This window comes from Lethenteron reissneri, chromosome 52 (genome assembly GCF_015708825.2).
Source record: "Lethenteron reissneri isolate LAM-NWPU_2019-01 chromosome 52, ASM1570882v1, whole genome shotgun sequence".
NCBI classification, from domain to species: domain Eukaryota; kingdom Metazoa; phylum Chordata; class Hyperoartia; order Petromyzontiformes; family Petromyzontidae; genus Lethenteron; species Lethenteron reissneri.
In genome coordinates, this window is record NC_083830.1 from 7745625 (window position 1) to 7766863 (window position 21239).

At 51.6% G+C, this 21239-nt stretch overlaps 1 protein-coding gene across 2 annotated transcripts in view; it reads left to right on the plus strand.

Moving 5' to 3' along the window:
- The window catches only part of LOC133355799 (rhophilin-2-like), a 66027-nt gene that overhangs the window by 1429 nt on the left and 43359 nt on the right, over nt 1-21239 (plus strand). For both annotated transcript variants that reach the window (XM_061573168.1, XM_061573170.1), the window contains exon 2: nt 12973-13088. In XM_061573168.1, the coding sequence (XP_061429152.1) occupies nt 12973-13088 (116 nt within the window). The remainder of the gene's footprint in view (nt 1-12972; nt 13089-21239) is intronic.

The window sequence follows — 21239 nt, forward strand, 5'->3', positions numbered from 1 at the left end:
GGTGAATGAACGCGTGGAAGAATCCCTAAACGCACAATTGGGTGAACGAGTCACGCGGGAGTGAATTTATTTTAGAATCGGTGACCAAATCCTTCATCGATATTTTCGTAATTAACCGCGGACTTGTTCGCCGTGACGCCACTGACTCATCACAGTCCAGAGGTGTTCGTGATTTGCATAGGAACCTCGACACTAAACTTTAAACTATAAAAAACAAATGTTATACCAGGTGAGGCCCACTGAGCTATGAGGCTGTTTTTTTTTCTCTCTCTCTCATCATCACCGTGATGATGATGAGAGAGAGACGCGCAAACTTCAAATATACAGCAGCAGGCGTCGGGGTCGGGATCGAACCCACGACCTTCTGCATACCAGGCGAGGTAGTTAACATCTCCTAGCCACCGTGATAATGATGATGAGAGAGAGAGACACGCAAACTCCAAATATACAGCAGCAGGTGTCAGGGTCGGGATCGAACCCACTACCTCCTGTATACCAGGCGAGGTAGCTAACATCTCGCCACCGTGAATGATTATGAGAGAGACACGCAAACTTCAAATATACAGCAGCAGGTGTCAGGGTCGGGATCGAACCCACGACCTTCTGCATACCAGGCGAGGTAGTTAACATCTCCGAGCCACCGTGGCGCCCCGAACACTGTGAACTCATAACCCACAATTGCACGAGCACGTGGACTTTAACCTGCCAATTGGATTTGTAGGGTTCGTCGTCGTCGTCGTCGGCCAGAAATCAACAATCCAAGTCGCACGCACATTTGTAAGAGCCCACATTAGGCATCGACAACAGTGGGGGGTGGGGCAAGCTACGGAGTGCGCAGGCGGTGCAACTGCGCGGGGAGTACTCACGGGCCAAATGGGTACCCGGTGCGGTGGTGTGTAAACATGGCCACTGGGGGGAGAGACAAAGGCGGCCGGGCGTGGTTGCTGACCACCTCCCCCGCTCGTGTGCCGTGCCGGCCTTCACGAGGTGCTCGCAAACAGCACTTGCCGTCTTCGTTATCACCCACCTCCAATTAGCACGGTTGGGGCTACGTACGGTGTGAAAGAAATGTAACACACAGTACAGTGCTGTACATACACACCCGTGATGAGGAGCGGTGGGGGAGCGGTTAGCGTTGTTGCGCTACGAACCCGACTCGAGTCCGATTTCCAACTCACCAGTGACGCTTATCTGTACCGGTCCTGGGCCACCTCCTAGGTCGACTCGGCCTCAAATGGAGTACCTGGTGCGGTGTGTAAACATCGGCACTCGGGAGACAAAGGCGGCCGGGCGTGGCGCCGGCCACCCCGACCACCCGCGGCCTTAATAGGTGCTCGCTAACAACACTTGCCCCCAAAAGTCTGCCGAGGCTATACAGGGGTGGGTCTTTGTCATTACCCAATTGGCTTGTATCCCAACATTCTTCAGGCTGACATTTGTCGAGGATGGCAGCTGCCGCCTCGTCGGGGACGATCCTGGGGCAAGGACAGGACGGGTGGCAACCCCCTAAACGCTGGCGGCCGTGGTGGTTTTTACTACTACGACGGAGGAGGAGGAAAAGGGGAATTTGATGGAGGGGGGGGGAGGGTTGGGACCGTCTCGCATTTCGTTCCAACCGCGCGCCCCGAGTGAGAATGGTCGTGCATCGAAAGTCACGACAAGCGGCGTTCTGGCGATGGAGCGGAGAAAAGGCCAACAAGGCGAACGGCACAGAGGCGATGCAAGCGTCAGAGTAGTAATATCTCGGATTGAACGGTTGTATCTACGGGATATTTTTACAGGTATCAAAATTGTGAAAATATAACAATTAATGCAACTGACGTGCTTGTGTCCGGGGATTGAATTCCTTTCCAGCCTGGACCCTGCTTGCTTGCCCATCGCCACGTAAATAACCTCCTCGTTAAATTTCGATTTAAAGCTTTCGTGACTGCAGGGATTCATCTTCTTGGTTCTTTCGGTAAAGTCACGTAGAATGGGAATAATAAAATAATAAAAATAAAACATAATAAAATACAAATCTCACGACGTTTCCGCCACAACGCAAGCAGCCGTCCTCAGGTGAAGAACAGGTCTGTCGGAAAAACAGCGTCTGAATGAATTCAATGAATTCAGAAGCGGTTATCTGGACAGCGTCTGAAAGACCTGTTCTTCACCCGAGGACGGCTGCTTGCGTTGTGGCCGAAACGTCGTGAGAATTATTTTAATATGTTTTATTTTTATTATTTTATTATTTCCCTTCTACGTGACTTTACCGAAAGAACCAAGAAGATGAACCTCATCGTTGTAACAGCTCTCTCGCTGGTTCAGCAGTCCCATTGCGATCGAAACGTCGTGATATATTAATTTTTATTTTATTTGTCTACCTACGTGACTTTACCGAAAGAACCAAAGAGTAGAACAATAGGCGTTACCCTTTCCGGAAATATATAAAAAAAAACAGGAGGTTTTAAGATGTTCAATCACCAAATCGATAGCTTGTTACAAGACACTTATTATTGGAGCACGTTTGTTTGCGTGTCTCGCCACAAGTATGTGTGGTTACTGCAGACGTGATGCCTCGTAATAGGTGTCTGTTTGGAGTTCGAACATCTTATCACCTGTTTTATTACCAGAAAGGGTAAACGCCTGTTATTGTTTTCATCATTTTGATACTGGCAAAAAGGTCCCATAGATGATATGTCTAAAGTCAGCACGAGCCTCCCGTAAACCACGTGGCTTCTGTGCCCCCCCCCCACTCCCCGCCCCCTTTGAAAACAGACTCCGCTCCGTGCATCAAGCGTCGAGGCCCTGGTGTAGCCTCTTCCTCCTCCCCTCTCCTCATCTCTCCTGGACCCCTTCGCTCCCATTGATCAAATCCCTATCCCTTCTCCTCCGCCTTCCCGTTCCGTTGCCCCGCGCGTTACATACTCCTCTCTCTTTAATCGCCTTCCCCCCGCGATGTGGCCGCTAGCTAAAGATCTGCCGCCGTAGAACTCTGCCCTGGCCTCCGTGTTAAAGTCCAAAACGCGAGCGTCTCTCTAAATCTGGCGGTACACTAGACGCACGCGCGAGATTTTTTTACGAGCAGTCGCCGTCGTAACACCACCCCCCCCATCGTTTACGGCCCCCCTCGAGCCCAAGGCCATCTAAAAGCCGAGGTGGCGGCGGGGTGGGGAAGCTAAAATAAAATTCGTCGTCGTCGCGTGAGTTTGGATTTGTGGCCTGGAGGGGGTGGATGGTGGTGACCGAGGGCGACTCGTTTCGTGGTTGCGACCTCGCGCTTTGTTCTCGCCGTCGTCGTTTTTTTACTTTTCCGTTTTTATGGGGTGCCATTTTCTTAATTTGTTAGCTATCTTGACTGAAAGCTTTCGTGACCGCGGGAATTCGGATTCTTTTGGTCTTTCGGTCAAGCCACGTAGATAGAACACAATCGTCTTCAGGTGAAGGGGGGCGCGGGAGGGGGACCGGCCTCGAATCGCCACTTGGGTCCCATCAGCAGAGTCGGGCGGCGCCCCGGAGGATCGATTTGGCGGCGAGCTGCTCGGCCGATACCAACGGCAGGGACCCTTCCTCCGTAAGACACGGGGAGCGGCGGGGGGGGGGTCCCACCAGTTTGACGCAATCCCCCCCCCCCCGAACTCCCCTCCCCAAACCCCTCCCCCCAGACCCCCTGCCCCATGCAATCGTCGTCGGAGTTGTTGTTGGAAACAGAGTTTACTTTGGGGGCTAGGTCGTGTAAGTATATAAACGTGGCGGGTTGACACGGCCAATCGGTAAGATTTCGTCACGTTAACAAAAACGCGTGCTAATGGCTTGCTAGTTGAGCACACGCCGTTGTGTGTTGGAGAGAGAACCCACCCAACATGTAACAATTGGAGCACGACGTTTTCGCCGGTAATTGCGACCGGCCTCATCAGGCGACGGCCAGAAATCCTACCTCTGTTTCTGTCTTCAATAGAGGGGGCGAGGGGGGGGGGGGGATGTAAATGTGGTGTCATCACCGTGAGCCAGTGGCGAGATCGGAGTTGCTTGGTGCTGCTTACCGCCCGTGGGGTTTAATCCCACAGGCCCCAAGGGGGGAGGGGAGGGAGGGCCATGTGTTGTGTGGGACGGAAATGCGTTTTGTGTTTTTTGTTTCTCCTGTGGCGAGGCGTTGCTGTGAAGGAGACTCGTTGTCTCTTTTAATCTACTTTGCTTCCTGACCGAAGGCCGAATCGGACTTTGAAGTACCTGTTAGCGGGCAGCCGCGCGAGCGCCTCTCGGGCTTTCCAATCACAGCGCGAAAAATAATCGGGGCTCGCAGCGACAGAAGTGGCTGCGGTGTCGTAAAATCACAAGCACACGCGCTGTTGTGGGCAAAGGCATCGATCGCATTCCACCCGCCCCATCCCCACCTCTAGTACCCGATCAGTGTGGCTATGATGCTCCCAGTGACCGATAAACATAAATATAACATCTTCTTGGTTCTTTCGGTAAAGTCACGTAGAAGGGAAGTAATAAAATAATAAAAATAAAACATAATAAAATTAAATAATTCTCACGACGTTTCGGCTACAACGCAAGCAGCCGTCTTCAGGTGAAGAATGACGGCTGCTTGCGTTGTAGCCGAAACGTCGTGAGAATTATTTAATTTTATTGTTTTATTTTTATTATTTTATTACTTCCCTTCTACGTGACTTTAGCGAAAGAACCAAGAAGATGAATCCCTGCAGTCACGAAAGCTTTAAATCGAAATAAATATAACAGTTTGCGGGCCACGTGGGCAACGGGCCTCGTTTGGCCCACGTGGGCCCTGACCCCTGAGCTAAATTGGGACTTTGGACATTGCATTGACGTGACCTCCACAAATGACCCCAAAACGCCCCAAGAATATCTCGAAGTAGACGATGGGCAGCGTGGGTGCGTGTGCTCTTGGCAGTCTTCAAGCCACGCCGTTACGATAAGCAGTGCCAGCGCAGCACTTTTGGTCGGAATCGGAACATTTAGTTATACTGGAGTAATCTGATGAGCTGAGCTTTGAAGCTCTTTTTAAACAGATGTCTAGTATCGATTTAAAGCTTTCGTGACTGCAGGGATTCATCTTCTTGGTTCTTTCGGTAAAGTCACGTAGAAGGGAAATAATAAAATAATCAAAATAAAACAAAATATTATTTTATTATGTTTTATTTGTATTATTTCCCTTCTACGTGACATTACCGAAAGAACCAAGAAGAGATGTCTAGTAGTTTCAAGGATACTATACTACTTTTTTATTTTGCAAAGTAAGGGCCCACTAAGCTATATATATTTTTTTCAGAAGCACCCTGCTTACCACATTATAGCCCATCGAGAAGTGGCTTATCATCAAATTTGTAGCAGCCAAATACTCGAAACGCGTGACTTCAATTCTAAGTGTGAACGGGAAAAACCAGAGGACCCGGAGAAACATCCATACGATCACGGAGAGAGAGAGACACGCAAACTTCAAATATACAGCAGCAGGCGTCAGGGTTGGGATCGAACCCACGACCTCCTGTATACCAGGCGAGGTAGTTGACATCTCCTCACCACCATGTCCAGTATACCAATCCACCGTTGCTGATTGAGGGTCCTCCCTCATGCCGTGTGGATTGTGGGAACGTGGGCGGTTTGTTTTTGCCAAACGTCACCACCAACGCCGGCCAATGCGGCTTCGACAAAGGCGTCGAGCAGCGGCGCGAGACCGCGCCGGCTTGCCGCGCCGCGCCTCGCCCCGCCAGCAGCCCGTAGCAACCCGCCGCGCGTGGCGTTTGCCCATCCAGCGCTCACCCAGGCCTAACCCCTGCTTGGCTTGCGAGATTAATAATAATTAATGATCGTTTAGTGTCGTCATGTGCCGCCGCCACAAACGTTAAGTCGCTCGCTCGGCCGAAGACGGATCGAATCCGAGGCACGTGATGAAGCGTAGACAGAGACCAGCCAGGTGGTGAGCTGGTGCCAATAATTTCCCAAGCCTCTGCGGTCCTCGATGCTATCGGCCAATTAAAGAGCGTAGGGTAAAAACGTGTGGGAGGAAACCGGAGCACCCGGAGATGGTGGCAAGATGTTAACTACCTCGTCCTGTCTACAGGAGGTCGTGGGGTCTATTCCGATTCCGACCCTGACGCCTGCTGCTGTATATTTGGAGTTTGAGTGTCTCCCTCCCCGTGGTCGCGTGGATATTTCTCAGGGGGTCCTCGGTTTTTCCCTCCATTTAGAATCCACGTGCGTTTAGAGTATTTGGCTGCTATAAATTTCGACGTGATACGCTCCTTCGTTGAGCGATAGTTTGCGAAAGCCAGGTCACTTCTGAAAAGGAACTATACATCTCCGTGGGCCTTACCGGGTAAAATATAAATAGTTTGAATAGTTTTAGTTTAAAACCCACGCGTGCAAGGTAGGGGGCGGTGGGCGGCAACAACCCGTACATATGGAACAGGTGGAGATCAGTCCGCACTGTCGTTCACAACATTTTGTGCGGTGATCCACCCACCCTGGCTGCTGCTTCCACGCCACTGCATCGCTTGGATGCGGCCGTCGTGCGAACGGCGTAGCCACCCACCGGTCCGAAGGTCGGGCGCGTCACGGGTGGATCTGGACATCGCCGGGACAATCAACTTGCACTTCGTGTGGTCAGCGGTGTTACTGGTGGTTATTGGCTCTGTGATAGCGAAGGCATTTTATAATGTTTGCCCTTCAACCACCACTGTTTGCTCGATCCGCTGAACCCTTGATTGTCGTTCCCGGGGTAGTCGGCACTTTTTTCTATCTCGTAGAAGAAATGGACTCCACCGTGGTGCAGTATTGCGTGCGCGCAAACTCGCAGTGTCACTGACACCACCAGCTCCAAAAGAAGCCAAGAGGTGGTCAGGGAGGGTGGCAGGGGGGGGCGTTCACTCAACAACAGGGCAAGGTGGGGGGTGAGAGGACTCCCAGGCACATACGGCAGCAGCGAACATTGATGACTGCACCACACTGATGAGACCCAGTGAGGAGGAAACCCGGTCTGCGGGTTGTGTGCCCGTCTCCCCCGCCGGCTGTTGTTGGGGTGGCCACATTGGTGACTGCACCACACGGATGAGTCCCAGTGAGGAGGAAGCCCGTCTACGAGTTGTGTGCCCGTCTCCCCCGCCGCCTGTTGTTGGGGTGGCCACATTGGTGACTGCACCACACCGATGAGTCCCAGTGAGGACGAAGCCGGGTCTACAGGTTGTGTGCCCGTCTCCCCCGCCGCCTGTTGTTGGGGTGGCCACATTGATGACTGCACCACACGGATGAGTCCCAGTGAGGAGGAAGCCCGTCTACGAGTTGTGTGCCCGTCTCCCCCGCCGCCTGTTGTTGGGGTGGCCACATTGGTGACTGCACCACACCGATGAGTCCCAGTGAGGACGAAGCCGGGTCTACAGGTTGTGTGCCCGTCTCCCCCGCCGCCTGTTGTTGGGGTGGCCACATTGATGACTGCACCACACCGATGAGTCCCAGTGAGGACAAAGCCCGGTCTACGGGTTGTGTGCCCGTCTCTCCCCCGCCGCCTGTTGTTGGGGTGGCCACATTGATGACTGCACCACACCGATGAGTCCCAGTGAGGACGAAGCTGGTCTACGGGTTGTGTGCCCGTCTCCCCCGCCGCCTGTTGTTGGGGTGGCCACATTGATGACTGCACCACACGGATGAGTCCCAGTGAGGACAAAGCCGGTCTACGGGTTGTGTGCCCGTCTCCCTCCCGCCGCCTGTTGTTGGGGGTGGCCACATTGATGACTGCACCACACCGATGAGTCCCAGTGAGGACAAAGCCCGGTCTACGGGTTGTGTGCCCGTCTCTCCCCCGCCGCCTGTTGTTGGGGTGGCCACATTGATGACTGCACCACACGGATGAGTCCCAGTGAGGACAAAGCCGGTCTACGGGTTGTGTGCCCGTCTCCCTCCCGCCGCCTGTTGTTGGGGGTGGCCACATTGATGACTGCACCACACCGATGAGTCCCAGTGAGGACAAAGCCCGGTCTACGGGTTGTGTGCCCGTCTCTCCCCCGCCGCCTGTTGTTGGGGTGGCCACATTGATGACTGCACCACACCGATGAGTCCCAGTGAGGACGAAGCTGGTCTACGGGTTGTGTGCCCGTCTCCCCCGCCGCCTGTTGTTGGGGTGGCCACATTGATGACTGCACCACACGGATGAGTCCCAGTGAGGACAAAGCCGGTCTACGGGTTGTGTGCCCGTCTCCCTCCCGCCGCCTGTTGTTGGGGGTGGCCACATTGATGACTGCACCACACCGATGAGTCCCAGTGAGGACGAAGCCGGTCTACGGGTTGTGTGCCCGTCTCCCTCCCGCCGCCTGTTGTTGGGGGTGGCCACATTGATGACTGCACCACACCGATGAGTCCCAGTGAGGACGAAGCCCGGTCTGCGGGTTGTGTGCCTGTCTACCTCCGGCCGCCTGTTGTTGGGGTGGCCGCAACTTTCTTGACGTCCTGTGAGAGAGAGCTTCGTCGCTGATCGGATTCCTCCGGTACAAGTAAATATTGTTATCTGACGCCGTGAGTCCGGTGGCTCTCAAGTGACAGAATGGGCGCCACGTCCTGGATAAGGCCGAGACCTCTTGTATGTGAAGCTGCTGCTGCACACCTGTGTGGGTGTGTGTACTGTGTGTGTGTCTGTGTGTGTCTGTGTGGGGAGCGGTGGTGTAGCGGTTAGCACGCTGCGCTACAAACCTGGCCGCCCGGGTTCGATTCCCTCTCACGGCCAACATCAGTGACGATTATCTGAACCCGTCCTGGGCCTCCCCTAGGTCGACTCAGCCTCAAATGAGTACCTGGTGCGATGTGTAAACATCGCCAGGAGGGAGACAAAGGCGGCCGGGCGTGGTGTTGGCCACCCACCCCCTCGTGTGCCGTGCCGGCCTTCATAGGTGCTCGCTAACAGTACTTGCCCCAACAGTCTGTTAAGGCTATACGGGGGATCTTTTATCTTTGTTGGGGGGGGGGGCGGTGGTGTAGCGGTTAGCATTGCTGCGCTACGAACCCGACGACCCGAGTTCGATTCCCACTCACCAGTGACGATTGTCTGTACCGGTCCTGGGCTTCCCCTAGGTTGACTCAACCTCAAATTAGTACCTGGTGCAGGGAGACAAAGGCGGCTGGGCGTGGTGCTGACTACTCAGTCCCTCTTGTGCCGTTCTGGCCTTCATATGTGCTCGCTAACAGCACTTGTCCCATCAATCTGTTACGCTATATGGGGGATCTTCGTGTTTCTGTTGTGATGGGATTCCTCATTTACAGATTTCAATCTCCGTAGAGTGTTAATAAATAAGTAATGCCCCCTCATCATAAAATCGCACCTTGAAGTCTTACTTTCAAGAAAAAAAACAGCTGGACACCAATTGAAAGCGCGGCAAATAGCAGAGAGAAACCGTTCACAAATTATCATCCATGATCTGTCCACTGCTAGATGAAGGCCTGCCCTGCGCACGCCGTAGGCCGATATCATCCTTCCGCCTCCTGTGAAGCGGCGGTGCGATGTTAACTCCCTCGCCTGGTTTACAGGAGGGCCGTGGTTTCGATCCCGACCCTGACGACGACGCCGGCATATTCGGAGTTGGTGGTGTCTCTCAACCCGTGGTCGTGTGGATTTTTAAATCCTTTATATTAAGTTCGCTTGCTTTCTTGCTTGCATGCTTGCGTGCTTGCTTGCTTGCTTCTGTGCAAATCTTTCGGTCGTTTTTTAACCCACTTCACGTGATCCAATCGAGCTGACATTTTGCACACAGACTCGTTGTGCGAGACAATTAATGTTCGTGAAAAAACATTTTTCCAAAATTTTACACTGTTTAGGGAAAACAAATTAAATATTTAATTACCAATTGCTTAATACTGGCAGACAATCATCTGACCCATAGGTGGCAGCCATCTCAAGCCAGAGGACGAGAGGACTCTAGCCGCCACGCATATAAAGGATTTATAGTGAAAAACTTTGTTTTTACGGGTTATACTTGTTCTTCTCCGGGCCCTCCAGTTATTCCTCTCCACGTTTTAGAATCAACAATGTGCCTTGAGAGTATTTGGCTGATATCAATTTCGACATGATGAAAAGCCACTTCTGTTGGGCTATCATTTGCGATAGCCAGCTTCAGAGAAAAACATGTTTACGTAGCTCAGTGAGCCTTATTTGATAAAATAAAAAAAGTTTAGAATAATAGTTTATCTTCTTGGTTTTTTCGGTAAAGTCACGTAGAAGGGAAATAATAAAAAAATAAAACATAAAAACATACAATTCTCACTACAATACAGTACAGTGAGAATTTTATTTTATTATGTTTTATTTTTATTATTTTATTATTTCCCTTCTACGTGACTTTACCGAAAGAACCAAGAAGATGAATCCCTGCAGTCACGAAAGCTTTAAATCGAAAATTAATAGTTTAGTTTTGGTTTAGACTGCGGTTCCCACACACCAGTCTTGTCCCATCGGCCATCGTCATCCCTCCGAGCCATGACGTCCTCCTGGCCCGAGTCCACTCGTGCGAGTTGGTCGACATGATGTCCCCGATTTTGATTTTGTCAACCACCGCAAGTTTTGTGAGGGGGTTCACACCAGGATATGAATTGCTCAATATATTGATCGAGGTGGGGGTGGTGGGGGGGTCTGTGACCAAATCGCATGGAATGCAGCCGGTCTCGTCCGATTGGGCGGCGGTGGCGGCGGCGCAGGAGTTTGCGTCTTCTCCTCCTGTTTAACTCCCTTCCTTCCCCCTGGGCGTCGAGTAGAAGCCATGGACCCTGGGATGACCGGGAGATGGCTTTCCGGCAAAGTGCGGTCTTAACATCAACGGTTCCTTCTCTGCACGGGGATAGAGCGTTGCCCCCTTGCGCGTGTGCGTTTTCTCCCGGCGCTCCGGTTTCGTCCCACACGTATACATGCGCGCGTCATTATTTGGCTGGAAACAATCTAGTTTTGAAGTTTTCGTGACTGCAGGGATCCATATACCCTTTGGTTCTTTTGGTAAAGTCACATGGGTATAAAATAAAATATATTAAATCACGACGTTTCGGGCGCAACACAAGCGTCTGTCATCAGGTGGGACAACCACAGCAAAAAACAATTGCCGAAGTGGGCTGGAAACAACTTAATATATAGAGGTCTGCAGAGCCTGGGGACATTGTTGGTTGAGCCGGCCCTATCACGGCCTTGTTCCTGCCACTGCCTTCTCGTGAGTCTGTGCTTCCTCAGCGATTCTGAGAGCTGAAATGTACACAATGAGGCGATTGTATCAAAGTAAATGTCATCTCACAAGCCAAGCAGGGATTTGTGCCCAGATAATGCCTGGATGTGTGACCGTCCATCCATACAACATATGTTATAGGCTTCGGGCCTACGCGGAGGACAGTGCAGTAGCACTTTTATCGTTCTCTCACGTCCATGCCTCCCCACCTTCAGCCCAACCCGCACTCGGCAGCAGCGTGGTGAAGTATGGTCAACAATAACAGCCGCCACCCATCCAGGGCGTGGGTTGGGAGGGGGGGGCACTAATCCAGCAGTGGATTGACGGACCGGTGATGGCCTTTGAATAAAATTGTCACGAACTTTCATTCGGTGGGAGAGTGTCGGCAGAATCGGGGGCGTACTTCCCCCCCCCCTCCCTTCCCAAGGTGAAGCCCCATTGAGCCTGTGAAGTTCTTGTTTTTTTCAAGGGGCGACTCGGCCGGCAGACGTCGGCAGCAAAGCGTTGCGTCTGAACAATTTACTGTACCAACAAAAAAACCAGCACCCGTCATCGCTGACCCAGCAGCAGAGGTCCCGTGGCGGTGGCCTTGACCTCTCCCTCGAAGTGTGGACGGCACTCGGCCGAACCCGCATGGGACACGGTGATGGGGGAAGGGCGATGATGATATAACAAAGATGAATACAGTAAAACCTTGTATTGCAAGTAACTTGGTCTGCGAGTGTTTTGCAAGACGAGCAAACATTTTAAATAAATATGAATTTGATAAACGAGCGAGGTCTTGCAATACGAGTAGTACGTGCATACGCTTTGTCTGCCGAGCGTCACGTGATCACAACTGATATACGAGTTCTTTGGATTACAAGCACGTTTCCAGAACGAATTATGCTCGCAATGCAAGGTTTTACTGTATTGTTAATTATAGTGAATGATGATCATTTCACCGATTTTCAATTATGAATGGATGATAATGATCAATCAATCTAAACTAACTAAACTTTTTATTTTACTTGGTAAGGCCCACTAAGCTATATAGCTCTCTTTCAGAAGTGACCCGGCCACAAATGATAGCTCAACAAAGTAGTGGCTTACGTGGAAATTTAAAGCAGCCAAGTACACGAAACGCACGTTGATCACTATGTAACACGATTTCTGATCCTGGGTACTAAGTGTTATTTTTTAATTGCTTATGCCTAAAAAGTATACAAAATGGCTATTATTCTCCTCAAACATAGCTTTTGTGACCAGTGCTTTATGTGAACGAAAAACACAAATGCACACGTTTTCTCATTGAAATTTTAATATCACTGTCCTGGTCACAAAAGCAAAGTTTGTGGGGAATAATAGCCATTTTCTGTACTTGTGAGGCATAAGCAATTAGGAAATAACACTTACTACCCAGGAACACATTTTTTTTTTTGTTAAACAATGTTATAAATGTGGAGGGGAAAAAAAACTGGAAGACCTGGAGATAAATCCTCGTGGCCACGGGGAGAGTGAACATGCAAACTCCAAATATACAGGCATTGGGCTTGAACCCACAACCTTTTATATTCCAGGCGAGGGAGCTAACATCTCGCCACCGAGAGACGATATCGATGAAGATTCAAGACCTGATTCGACCTCTGACCCACATTTGAGCTTTGACCCCTTCTGACCCACCGCCACATCACCTGTCCTGGGACGTGGCTTGCGATCTCTCGCAGCGATTGCTCCACTCACGACCGTATTTCTCCGTTCACCTTTCTGCCCCGTGTCGTCCGGTGTGTGGTGGTTGCAGGGCTGCGATCCGTTCTACATGACACGCCGTGGCAAGCTGCAGACGGAGCGGAGGAAGCTCAACGATCAAATAATTCGGGAGGCACGGCTTCGCGAGGGCGCGCAGAACCTCTACAGGTGAGCGAGCGAAGCGGTGGGGGACCCGCACTCGGCCCTACCTCGTGCGAGCTGTGGCCTTCCCTGGTAAACGTCGGATGTTGGGCCCACATTCGGCCGACGTTGGGCCGACGTTGGAATGTTGGGCCCACATTCGGCTGACGCTGGAATGTTGGGCCCATGTTCGGCTGACGCTGGAATGTTGGGCCCACGCTCGGCCGACGTTGGGCCGACGTTGGAATGTTGGGCCCACGTTCGGCTGACGCTGGAATGTTGGGCCCATGTTCGGCTGACGCTGGAATGTTGGGCCCACGCTCGGCCGACGTTGGGCCGACGTTGGAATGTTGGGCCCACATTCGGCTGACGCTGGAATGTTGGGCCCACGCTCGGCCGACGTTGGGCCGACGTTGGAATGTTGGGCCCACATTCGGCTGACGTTGGAATGTTGGGCCCACGCTCGGCCGACGTTGGGCCGACGTTGGAATGTTGGGCCCACATTCGGCTGACGCTGGAATGTTGGGCCCACGCTCGGCCGACGTTGGGCCGACGTTGGAATGTTGGGCCCACATTCGGCTGACGTTGGAATGTTGGGCCCACGCTCGGCCGACGTTGGGCCGACGTTGGAATGTTGGGCCCACATTCGGCTGACGCTGGAATGTTGGGCCCACGCTCGGCCGACGTTGGGCCGACGTTGGAATGTTGGGCCCACATTCGGCTGACGCTGGAATGTTGGGCCCACGCTCGGCCGACGTTGGGCCGACGTTGGAATGTTGGGCCCACATTCGGCTGACGTTGGAATGTTGGGCCCACGCTCGGCCGACGTTGGGCCGACGTTGGAATGTTGGGCCCACATTCGGCTGACGTTGGAATGTTGGGCCCACGCTCGGCCGACGTTGGGCCGACGTTGGAATGTTGGGCCCACATTCGGCTGACGCTGGAATGTTGGGCCCACGCTCGGCCGACGTTGGGCCGACGTTGGAATGTTGGGCCCACATTCGGCTGACGTTGGAATGTTGGGCCCACGCTCGGCCGACGTTGGGCCGACGTTGGAATGTTGGGCCCACATTCGGCTGACGTTGGAATGTTGGGCCCACGCTCTGCCGACGTTGGGCTGACGTTACAACCAACGTCCGTGATGCACAATAGCTGAGGCACGCACGCGCGGATCCCACAATCCACCACTGAATAAGCACCCCTCCCGCCGTGATGCCGCATTGCCAAGTCGCGATATGGTTCGAGAGGGGAAAAAATGCGTGCAACTTGAACCGGCGTACGAATCGCGAATAATCGATTTTCGCAAATGAAGAACCCTCGAATTAAGAGTTTCCTACTGTACCGTACATCAGTTACGGGCGCGCTGGTTCTAATTATCGGGCGTCGTGGGTTAAGCGGGTCGCTGCCGCGTGACCTCTACGTATTCCTACGACACAATAAACACATTGCGTGTCAGCATTGTGCCTCGTCACCCCCCTCCCCCAACCCTCCTACGAGGGGGTGAACATTAAGCGCTCGTCTTTTGGAGGCCTAGTTTGCATACTATTTTGCGTGCAGGATGTGGTGGTTGAGACCGGGAGAGTAATTAGGGGGGAGGAGAATGGCTGGAGGGGGTGGAGGAGGAGGGGAATGGAGGAGGTGGGGGGGTTATGAGACGAGCAGAGATTTCGGGCAAGGCTTGGGAACGCACACAAACGGTGGAAGACGCCGGAGGGCTCTTTGTCTCCAGCGTCCAGAGTTCTGCCTGCGCGAGGGAGGGCAGTGCCGGATTAAGATGATGCGGGGCCTGTAATGTATGTTTATAAAGGGGCCCTAAATAAAAAAAAACACGTAAATATTAAACCACAATTTTTTACTTCCATAGTGAAGTAATTGTATGGTTTCATTTTGCTATACAGCCAGATAATGAGACAAATCGCTAACCTTAAACACCCGGTTTGTAAAAGCTGAAGGCGGTATAGTACTATAGTAATAGAGCAAGTGCAGAATCACTGAATGGGAATTGAGAGCTTGAAAGCATTTAGCTTGGGGCCCTTGAAAGTGCAGAGCCTGTAGCATATGTAGCTACTTGTGTCTTTATTTCTTTCGGTAAAGTCACGTATAAAGATAAAATAATAAATTAAATACTAGCATACGACGTTTCGATTGCAACACAAGCAATCATCATCAGGTATAAATGAAATAAAAACACAAATCTAGTATACTTAGAAATGTAATGTAATACAACAGAGAGTCGGATAACATAACAGTCAACACCCTACCTGGTTGATTACGTTCTTCCTGAGAATGCTAAATTTGAGAGAGAGATAAAACACAGAACCAGAGACATATAGACAGACATATAAGCAGACAGATATCACAGAGATACATAGAGAGAGAACAAACATAGGTACACAGATCCAAAGAGTAATTCCTGCAGTCACGAAAGCTCCAAATTAAGTTAGCTACTTGTGCTACGAGGATAATCCGGCACCGAGGGAGGGGCGAAGGTGGATTGTGCGTGCAGGAGTCCACATCGACCAGACCGCGGTAAGAAGTGGCCTCCGAGCAGCGTCGGCGTGGGTGGTTGTTGGTCCGCACGGCCCTTGCCCGGAGGATGAGACGGGGGGGGGAGGAATTCCCCTGCCGAATGAGCAGTCCACCCACCCTCCCCACCCACCCTGCCCAGCCATCCTGTCCAGCCACCCTGCCCAGCCACCACCAATGTCAAATGATCTGGCGATGCGGCGTTGGCAGTGGCGCACAAAGCACGAGCAACAAAATTTTGAAAAACTTTTTGCGCGTTCCGTGTCGATAACAACGGCCCGTGTGCGTTGTGGCCTTAATTCTTTTTTTTAAACCCTAATAAGGCAACGTTTCGGGCAATTGTGCCAAAGTACACGTAAATATGAAATAAGGGTAAAATAAATATTTAATCGGACGTTTCGGGCAATGACCCTTTTTTCACGTGGGTTATGCACCCATGTGCGCTGAAGAAGGCTCATGGCTCGAAAAGTCACCTATTTTGTTTCTTGTTGAGGCCGCCACGCGCGCACAGACGCGCAGCGTTTATTGACACGGAACGTGTTGCGCTGTTGACGTTTCAGTTTCGTGGGGATTTTGGTCCCCACGTTGCCTACAGCACATCCTCGCCGCTTCGCTGAATACACTGGTGGCGAGATGTTAACTACCTCGCCTGCGATAAGGAGGTCGTGGGTTCCATCCCGACCTGACTCTTTATTGGAGTTTGCAGTGTTCTCCCCGTGGTCGCGTGGATTTTTCTCTGGGTCCTCGGGTTTTCCCCCCCTGCAACATTTAGAATCAGCGTCACGTGTTTTAAAGTGTTTGGCTGCTCTAAATTCCCATGTGATAAGCCGCATTACTGAGCTTTCATTTGTGGCCAGGTCGCTTATGAAAAACTGTTACACAGGTCAGTGAGTCTAACTTAGTAAAATAAAATGTTTTTGTTTAGCATGTTCACTTTGCCCGTGGTCGCGTGGATTTTTTTCCGGATCCTGCCGGTTTTTCCCTTCCACATTTAGAATCAACGTGCATTTAGAGTATTTTTTTGGCTGCTATAAATTTCCGCACAATGAAAAGCCGCTTCGTTGAGCTGTCATTTTTGATAGCCAGGTCGCTTCTGAAAAAGAGCTACATAGCTCAGTGGGCCTTGCCTGGTAAAAGTTTAGTTTTAGTTAAGAATATGACGGACGGACGTGGATGGGTGGGTGGCGGTGCGTCACTCGGAGTCGCCACGGGCATATAAGCGCAATGGGGCGGGGGCGTGCTGGATAATTTAATTAAAAAAAGATATTACTATTTTTTTTCACGTGGATTATCACTCCTTGCGGCGGTGCATGTACCCAGGGTATCGATCGAAACCCGCACATACCAGACGAGTAAGGACACGCGTGCAGTACCACGTGCTCGAATGACTCTGTGTCACACATTTGGAGAGCGAATGCGCTGAGATTGGGACCCCGCCGCCGGCTCGCGAGGAGTGGCGACTCGAAAGCTCTTGACAGCTGCACGTCTTTGTGCGAGCGTGGGGATCTTAAATGGGCTTAGGGTGGCGGTGCAGTTGGGGTGTCTGGGAGACCGTTCCGTGTCGAGACGGCTCCAGTGTCCGAGCGAGGAGAGTGTAGCCTGATTTTAGAAAAATTGTGGAGGTTTTTTTCTTGTTTTTTTTTTGGCTGTGTCGTACGCCCCTCCACCACCCGGCGCAGCCGATGGGTGAAAGTTGTCACGCGGTGACCAAACGTGGCCAATTTATGAGTCGGGTCGATTTTTTTTTTTTGCTTGACGCATGTGGCGCCTTCCTGGCACAAACCCACCCACCCAAAAAGCGCCATCGTCTCACATCAATAACACCCACAGGCATAAAAATAAACAATTCTACGCGGTTAAAAAAAAAATCAAACGCAAGTTGTGGCAGTGAGTTGCATGCTTGCATATACATTGAACTTGTTTCGCACGGCACGTAGCCCCACCGTGCTCATCGGAGGTGCGGGATAGTTGTTGTATGCGAGCGTCTAAGAAGGCGCGTCTTGAGTTGTGGCGTGAAAGCGGTGGTGGGGTCGATGTCGCGTCGCTGCCTCGGCGGAGGGTTGTTCCAGAGGTTGTGTGGTGCTACTCCAGCACCACGGGCAATGTTGTTGTTGTTGTTGCCGGAGAGCGATCCACGCACACATTCAACAGTTGAGTTACGGACGTTTCGCTGATCTTCATCTTCTTGGTTCTTTCGGTAAAGTCACGTAGAAGGGAAGTAATGAAACAATAAAAATAAAACATAATAAATAATTCTCACGACGTTTCGGCCACAACGCAAGCAGCCGTCCTCAGGGTGAAGAATGAAACACCACCAAGCTTGGAGCGTATATTAAGCTGGGTTGGAGGGGGGAAGAAGAGCGCCTTGACAAAATAATTTGCATATCAAGAGGAATTTAGCATATTTATGGGAAATGCGTAGGAGGTGGGCGGGGGGTTTCAAAGTCATATTATGCAGGATTACCGAAAGAACCAAGAAGATGAATCCCTGCAGTCACGAAAGCTTTAAATCGAAGTTTCACTGGTCATTACAACCGGCATCAATCTAATCTAACACAAGAAGCGTTGGCCATGATGAAGGGTTTTCTTGGGTTAGATGGCGTGGATATAAATGTGTCGTTTAACCCTCCCACCACCCAACCACAGACAATTAGTCAGGTTTGTCACGTAAAGAAAACGTAAATTAGTTACTACGACAGCACATCCGTTGTGTGTTGGAAGACTAAACCCGCAACATTTACAATTTGAGTTAATGGCGTTTCGCTGGTGATCACAACGACAACCAGCTTTATCAGGCTACTACTGTTGTGACTCATGCAGCCAGCTATGGCTGCAGAGTTTGGTAGTACATGTTGTTGACGTCGTTTATTGTGAAAATCGGTCACAGTTCCTATGACCACTGTTTCATTGCTTTTATGGCTTTATTTTGGTGATTTTCGATACGTTTTTTGGTTTGGCCATGTTTGTTTGTTGTAGTACAGAGTTAGACTGATGGCCTTAATCTAAGTTGTCTTGTGGTTGTTGTTGTTTGACTTGCATCCCACTGGGATATTTGCACAGGGTTGGTGTACGGTGATTTTTCTGCAATATTTTGCTGTCTTTTCTTGGATTTTCTGTTTGCACTTAGTCACTTTAATATGTTTTCTTGTTCATGTTTTTGTTTTTCTTTTTTGTTGCGGTTGCACACGATTCAAGAGCCGAATGGCTCACAGGGCTATACCTAATAAATAAAACTTTGAACTTTGATCAGGCGATGTGGCAGCTTTACTCTGCCACTTTTTGTTGACGTGTCGAGATTTGAGACGGGTTTGACGACACATTTAAATTTCACGTGACATTTCTTTTGATGTTGTTGCCAGTATAAAAGTATGAAAAATAATAATGGATTTCACCCTTTCTGGCAATAAACCAAGAGGCCCTAAGATGTTCAAACATCAAACAGGTGTAACGTTTGCGAGGAATCATGTCTGCGTTAACCACACGTGCTTTTGGTGAACATGCAAACACAAACATGCTCTGATAATAATACGCGCATTGTCTTTGAAACTGATTGGCGTACACCAGAGATGGCCTTTTTTATGGCCTCGTCTTACCACCAGAGAACGCCGAAAGGCGATCAGTACAAAGACATTTCGCCGAAATTTTCTAAAAAATTACACCGGTAAAATTACTCTAAGGGATCGCAGGCATCCTAAGCATCGGGCGCAGCAGAGAATATCTTGATTTGAAGCTTTCGTGACTGCAGGAATCCATACTCTTTGGTTCTTTCGGTAAACTCAAGTAGGTAGAAATAAAATAAATCGCGACGTTTCGATCGCTTGTGTTGCAATCAAAACGTCGTGATTTCTTTTATTTCTAACTACGTGACTTTACCGAAAGAACCAAAGAGCAGCAGAGAATAATTTCCGCGTCGACTGCGAAAACTTGGCACAGGAGAAAGCCCTCCTTGGGAACGAGTCTTGAGACTCGCGGAGGTATTTTTCACGCACAGAGAAGTGGCATGAATCGATACATTCAATCTAAGAAAAAATAAAATCTGCCTTTTAGCCGTAATCGGCCCTGCTGTTGTGCTATCTTCACCTGGGCCTGCTCGCTCCCTTGCCCGTTGCTACAATCACGGCGAGAGTCGGCAGCCAGTGAGGGCTGTTTGGGTTCCTGCGTTCTGCTGCGAGCTCCCAGTTGAGCAAGAGGGCCTCGTCAAACGGGTTCCGTAAGATCCAGCCGGATTGTTTACGGCTTCCACTGCAAGCGAGCGAGACAATGCCGGTTGGTCACGTACGCGCGTGCGTGTGAATGTGTGCGTGTGTGTGTGTGGGAGGGAGCGGTGGTGCATCGGTTAGCACGCTGCGCTACGGAACCCGGGCAGCCCAGTTCGATTCCCGCTCGCTGGCCAACACCGGGTGACGATTGTCTAACCGGTCCCTCTCATCTCACTCCACTCCCGTCCACGCACTCTCCTACCTCTCCCCTCTCATCTCACTCCACTCCCCTCCACGCACTCTCCTACCTCTCCCCTCTCATCTCACTCCACTCCCCTCCACGCACTCTCCTACCTCTCCCCTCTCATCTCACTCTACTCCCCTCCACGCACTCTCCTACCTCTCCCCTCTCATCTCACTCCACTCCCCTCCACGCACTCTCATACCTCTCCCCTCTTATCTCACTCCACTCCCCTCCATGCACTCTCCTACCTCTCCCCTCTCATCTCACTCTACTCCCCTCCACGCACTCTCCTACCTCTCCCCTGTCATCTCACTCCACTCCCCTCCACGCACTCTCATACCTCTCCCCTCTTATCTCACTCCACTCCCCTCCATGCACTCTCCTACCTCTCCCCTCTCATCTCACTCTACTCCCCTCCACGCACTCTCCTACCTCTCCCCTGTCATCTCACTCTACTCCCCTCCACGCACTCTCCTACCTCTCCCCTCTCATCTCACACCACTCCCCTCCACGCCCTCTGCTATCTTAGCGAATCGTTAAATTTTTGCACGCCTACTACAAGTCGATTTAAAGTGAACACTCGGAAGTCGAACCTCATTGGGGTCCCTTTGATGGCCATACTTCACCACGCTGGTTATTGCGGGTTGGTGCAGGAGTGGGGACAGGGTGGGGTGGGGGGGGGCATCGGGGCTGCTCAGGACGCACCTTAGCTGGCCACGGCCGGGAATCGATCCCGGGCTGCCTCGCCTGCTCAGTAACTTTTGCTGTTGCCGAGCCACCTTATTTGCCGTGTCGGGAAGGGAGCGGTGGGGGGGGGGAAGCTTTGTACATCGCCTGCCCATCGGCCCCCGGGGCCCTTCGGAGTTTCGGCTCTGGTGGTCATCAAGGGCCATTGAGGTGTCGCACAGTGGTGCCAGGCGGTACAGCTTCTCGGTGTGTGTTTGTGCGAGCGGTAGTGTAGCGGGTAGGGGCTGGCACGCTGAGCTACTGACCCGGCGGCCCGAGTTCGATTCCCGCTCACGGCCAACACCGGTGGCGATTATTTGAACCCGTTCCTGGGCCCTCTGTAAGGTTTGAATCGGCCGCAAAAGAGTACCCGGTTCGGTGCGTGGTAAACATCGCCACTCGGGAGAGACAAAGGCGGCCGGGCGTGGTGCTGGCCACAGACCCCCTTTTGTGCCGTGCCGCCCTTCAGAAGTGCCACTTGCT